We start from the raw sequence: 5,544 nt of genomic DNA on the forward strand, positions 1-5,544 counted from the left end.
TCATATCTTAATCTATGCTCTTCATTTAATAGTAATGAATGTGAGCTTTGCAAATAAATCCAATTACCAAGAAATAAATCAGCCAACATAAACATAAATGAATGGTTGAACAACTTTTTACAATCCTATACTCATTCAGCTTAGATTAATTTGTTTAAAGTGTACAACGTTTGCATCACTTTGACCAAATATCATTTGATGATATAAAAACAAAAACAAAACAATCATCCCATTATAACAATACACAAAAAAATCTACCATAACAACATTGTGAGCTCAAATTGCGTCTTCTATCTTCAAACGCGATCGAGTCAATGCACATAGCTCGAACACTACTTTGTCTATCTAGAATCACACAGCAACTTAGAGGAGATAAATCAACCAAGTCACTAAAATGACAAAATCAACGCAAATAGGTGACAGAGAAACTATATTAACACCAATGAATCTATATTAACACCAAACTGTCAATTCACCCTAACACAATTAGATTATTTCTTTCAGAGATGACAAACTCTTACTTGACGGCTATATTTACTTCCATCCTGTATGTGCTGAAAACCCTTTTGAGCATGTATTGATTATGCTGGTATATCATATTTCTGAATCAGGAAAAAGAATGGTATTCTTTTAGAAAAGCTATTTGACATTCTTCTATCTGTGTATGGCGCGGTTTTGCAGATTTAATCCCAACCTGCAGGTGCAAAATGGCAAATACAAACCAGCTTTTGCATACTATGAAATGCTAGCTGGATCTTGCCTAACTGATGTTGTGTGAACATGATCATCGGAAATCACACTCTCACTTGGCAATTCGATAGAGATGTCTTTGGAACAGTTAAATGCATTAGATGGAATGTTGATGCCAACAAAACCGATCATGACAGCCACAGCACCAAGATAATCCATGAGATGTGGGGCATTGCCTGTTATTGAATCAACAATGGCAGCCAATGGAACTTGAATTGTGAGACCAGCTGTTGCTACAGTAGTCGTGGTTAGAAGAACAGCTTTTGCCCACAAGTAATCACTCAGCACATTATCCAACAATCCTGAACATCAACAAGAAGTCGCAGTTCAACATAAAGTATTAACATGATACAAACATGTGGAAGAAGGATAAAAAGAACATAAAAATCCCTACAAACTTGAAAAGAAAGTAACTATTTCTCCATAAATACATAACATTTGTGAAATGAACGTGGTGAAAATGAAACAATACTAAATTCATCAAGAGCTACGAGAAAACAGTGGAAGAAAACATGGAAGCACTATGGGGTGCTAAATGCAAATTGTAAGCAGTTATTATAAATACAATATTTTTATTGCCTTACGTTACAAGTTTGGGATGACCTTTGGGATAGTGAAAAACATGTTTTGGCCGATTAAAAACACTTAAAAAGTACTCAAATTATTTTTAGTGCTTCTTCCAAAATTACTTGTAGAATGCATGTCATCGCTTAAAAGTAAAATTTTTAAGAGTCATCCCAAACTCTACATTAGAAGGCTGAAATAACAGAGACCAAGTTTCTCAAACCACTCCATGCACGGCATCTGTGAGTGTAGGTTTAAAATACATGCACGGCATCTATGAGTGTAGGTTTAAAATAATTAAGTGCCCAACCACCATGAATTAGAGATCGGATTCTTGGAAGTTAATTTCAAATGTTTACTAAATAGTGCTTACATTGTTGTAATTAGCCACCTAAAAGTTCTGCAATCCTAGTGCACCATATTCTAGGGAAAGAGTCTTGCAAATCATGTATATTTTATGAAAGTAAGTTTTTTCAAGATTTACTATGTCCAACCTCCAAACATCCAAAAGAGAAAGCATACAGCTTCCAATAGGTACAGATAGCTAACAGTCCCAAAAAAAAATCAATGTCAACGAAAAAGAATAACTAAGTCTTGCAAAGAAGTTTCCTGACCTTTGGCAACAATCATGCCGACTTCCTTCCAAGTCCTCAAGTGAAATGGTTCCACTTTGGTGAATTTGATTATAACGGCAACAGGAAGGAAAATAACAAGGTTGAAAAGCCCAAGGAACCCAAGAAATTGTGCCATACTAGCTTTGCCAGTCGTCTCATCATCATCGGGCAGTTTCTTGCGAATAAGGGTAATGTATACAGCATATAAGGCTGCTGAGACAAGAGAAAGAACATCACCAAGTAGAGGATTTGAAGCAGTATTCAACATCATTTCAGATTGTGAATCCCCCAGGCTGACAATTATTGTGCCCCCCATACAAAGGAGAACACTAGCGAGCTTCACCCATGTAAACTTCTCGCCCAAAAATGCTAGAGAAACCAAAAACGTAAAGAGGCTGGAAGCACTGCTTAGGATGGTATTTGACTACAGTAAAACAAAGGAAATGGAGCTATAATATCGAATGTGATAAAATCAACCATGACCAATATAATAAAAGAAAGGGACTGGATCATCACTTACTGTAACAGTAGTATATTTCAATGATAGATTAAAAGTGAGCTGAGCAAGAAACCAAAAAGGGCATATCAATAAGCTAACTTTTGCCACTCTAATCCGCGTCCAACGCCCTTTTTCATCCACTTGTTTGTCATAAGACGAGCATCCTGTCTCTAACAGAATACTTTCTCCCTTCAAAATTGGTTGTCCATCTTCCCTATGCATATGCATTGAAGTGTTGTAATGATCAACATTTGTAACAAGAATGGTTTCTCCAAGAAGTATGGCTTGCTCTGGTTCCTCCCTTAATTCTTGTAATGCATTCAATTTTTTGTCTTTCCAAAATAAGTTTCCATACTTATCCTCCAAGAAACGTGCAATTTCAACAATTGGGATGTAAATAACAAACAATGAATTGCAGATGTATGTAACGAGGAATGGTGAAACACCTTCATCAACAACAGATTGAACTACAAAACTAGCAGCTATCCATATGGTTGCAACCAAAAATATATAAAACAAACCGATTCCCCATCTCCAAACTTCATTTTTCATCTCTTACAAATCTCAATGCAATTGCAGCCTCCAACTTTATCCCAGAAATTTATCCCAAATCCCAACCTCAAAAAACCTAAAGGGTCAAAAGACAATCTCCTCTGTATTTATAACAAAATGCAGCCACAAATTCCACTCTCCGACGCAATTTAACCTACGCGTAACCAAAAAGGCACTCAAATTCAAGGAAGAAGAAATGAACACGAATTATAACAGAGTGCGATCAAATTCCAAAAGAAGGTAAACATTACAAGTATCGAAAACGGAAAAATAATAGAATTGCAATCAAAATGACGATCGAGGTCGGAAGTCGAACACATGCATCAGAATCCATAGAAGGTTTGTAGAATCATCATTTTTCTATACACACCATGAATTCCAGTCGTCGAATTTTGTAATCCTTGTGAAACAGATGCATCTGGGAGATTGAAACCACGGGAATTTTGGGCTAATGACGATTCAAGCTGTAGAATGAAAGAATCGGAGAAGAAAAGTTCACCACGGCGGCGAATCGACAGAAACCCAAAGAGATTGGAAGAAAATATTCTTTCGACGTCATGGCAATTTCAGTGACTTTTAACACCAAGAATCGTCAATGGAGTGTTCGTCAAAGATACATCATACATCCACGTAATTTCTTTTTAATGTTTTTTCTTCTTCTAAATTTTCTATTGAAAACCATCTCATTTTTAGGGTTTGGGTTTTAAAAATAAAGTTTAAAATAATATTTTTTTTATTATAAATATCATAATATATAAGTGAGACCTAACATTTGCCCATTACTCCATGTATTGTCCGTGTGAATCAAGATTACAGATTATATATATGGAACATGTAATCCACCTTCTACTTGTCAAATTGTTTAGAAATAGTGATATTTTGTGGGTTTTGTAATACATGCACATTGGTGAGAAAAATCTATTCCAAATTTCCATCTTCTATATTTTCTAAATTTCATATATTTTATTTTATTTATTTATCATTATTATATTTATATATTATTATATTATATTTTCTCCATATCCGTGCTCTTGTTGCGCTTCTCGATTTTACAACATGTTATCAATACAAGTCCATGTTATTTTCTCCATTAAAGGTATATTTTTTCCCTCTTTCTTATAATTAATAAACTAAATAGTATTTTGTATGTTTGATATATACTAAATTTCTAATAGAAATCTAACGTCGTGTAATAGTGTTACCATGACAAATTTTACAAAACTAGAATTCTCCATCATTAACATTAATGATAGAAGTTATTTATAGTGTGTGTTTGATGCCGAAATACATCCGGATGCAATGAACCTTGGGGAAACAATCATAGAAGGGAATACGACATCAAATCAGGAAAAGACAAAAGCCACGAACTTCCTTCACCATCATCTCCACGAGGGATTAAAGGTGAAACATCTAATAGTGAAAGATCCCCGCATCTTGTATAAAAATTTGAAAGAGAGGTATAATCATAAAAAAACAGTTATTCTTCCTAAAGCTCGTTATGAGTTGATGCTTTTGAGGCTACAAGATTTTAAGTCAGTAAGTGATTAAAACTCCGCATTATTTAAAATAAAAAAAAATTGTTATTATGCGGAGAGAAAATTACAAATGTGTATATGTTAGAGAAGATATTTTCTACTTTTCATGTCGAATATGCTCCTGCATAGCAATATCGAGAGAAAAGTTTTAAATATTATGAACTCATCTCATGTCTTCTTATAGCCGAACAAAATAACAAGTTATTGATGTAAAATCACGAATCTCGACCAATTGGAACAACACCATTCTCTGAAGTGAATGTTGTGAATTTTAATAATCGTGGTTGAGGTCGTGATCATGGCAGAGGAAAAAATAATTATTATTTTTGTGGTGCTCGTTCTAATCATCCAAATTTCAAAAGAACCGCTTGAAATGATGATGATAAAGAAAAGGTTCCACAAAATAAGAATTCAAAAGGTGATGAATAAAAATGCTTCCAGTATGGTATGACTGGCCATTGGTCATGAATTTGTCATACATCGAAATACTTAGTTGATATGTATCAAGCTTCCCTGGAGAAAAAAGGGGGAAATGTGGAAGTTAATCTTGCCTACCAAGATAATTCTACATTTGACTCATCCAATATGATAAATTTAGATGTGATGGACTTCTATGAATCTCCCAAAGAGAAAATCGACACAGTTGATGGAACATCAAGTGTTTTTTTTACTTTGAGAATATCTAGACTTAATGTTATTTTTTTTCCTTATCTATCTTTATTTTTTTTCATAGTTAATGTTAACCTTTGTATATTCCATGTGTTGTTTTTCTTATTGTAATTATTTTATTTTAGTGAAGAAACATGGATCATTTTCATATGTTGGGTGATTAAAAAATAAACAAAGGAGATCTATGTTTGGTAGACAGTGAACCTAATTGACAAGTAAAAAAAAATTTCTTCAAAATAACAATGCTGGAAGCAAAAGTTAATACAATATCAGGTTCTGCAAACCTAATTGAAGAATTTGGAAAAAAAAATTATTTTTCATAGAGGAACAAAATTTACAATGCATTGTTCTCTAGTCAATC

The 5,544-nt window shown here is 33.7% G+C and overlaps 1 protein-coding gene across 2 annotated transcripts; it reads right to left on the reverse strand.

The window, feature by feature from the left end:
* Positions 1–395: 395 nt before the first annotated feature.
* On the reverse strand, positions 396–3,603 carry LOC120078678 (uncharacterized vacuolar membrane protein YML018C). 2 transcript variants are annotated; one of them, XM_039032977.1, is made up of 4 exons: positions 3,350–3,603; positions 2,449–3,133; positions 1,929–2,352; positions 396–1,052 (listed from the first exon to the last, which is right to left on the reverse strand). In XM_039032977.1, exons 2-4 carry the CDS (start codon positions 2,977–2,979, stop codon positions 736–738), a joined length of 1,272 nt encoding a protein of 423 aa, XP_038888905.1. In that variant the 5' UTR covers positions 2,980–3,133; positions 3,350–3,603; the 3' UTR covers positions 396–735. The 2 variants fall into 2 exon arrangements, with proteins under 2 accessions (XP_038888905.1, XP_038888906.1); XM_039032978.1 differs by having other exon boundaries at positions 3,231–3,603.
* Between the last annotated feature and the right edge of the window lie 1,941 nt (positions 3,604–5,544).

The sequence above is a fragment of the Benincasa hispida genome, chromosome 5 (assembly GCF_009727055.1).
Source record: "Benincasa hispida cultivar B227 chromosome 5, ASM972705v1, whole genome shotgun sequence".
NCBI classification, from domain to species: Eukaryota; Viridiplantae; Streptophyta; class Magnoliopsida; order Cucurbitales; family Cucurbitaceae; genus Benincasa; species Benincasa hispida.

What these genes read in the sequence shown, in the direction of transcription:
- LOC120078678 (XM_039032977.1), bottom strand. Translation starts at nt 2,979, where the DNA reads ATGAAAAATGAAGTTTGGAGATGGGGAATCGGTTTGTTTTATATATTT. An exon ending in TGAAATATACTACTGTTACA is followed by an intron (nt 2,353 to 2,448) that starts GTAAGTGATGAT and finishes GTTTTACTGTAG; the next exon opens with TCAAATACCATCCTAAGCAG. An exon ending in CGGCATGATTGTTGCCAAAG is followed by an intron (nt 1,053 to 1,928) that starts GTCAGGAAACTT and finishes GTTGATGTTCAG; the next exon opens with GATTGTTGGATAATGTGCTG.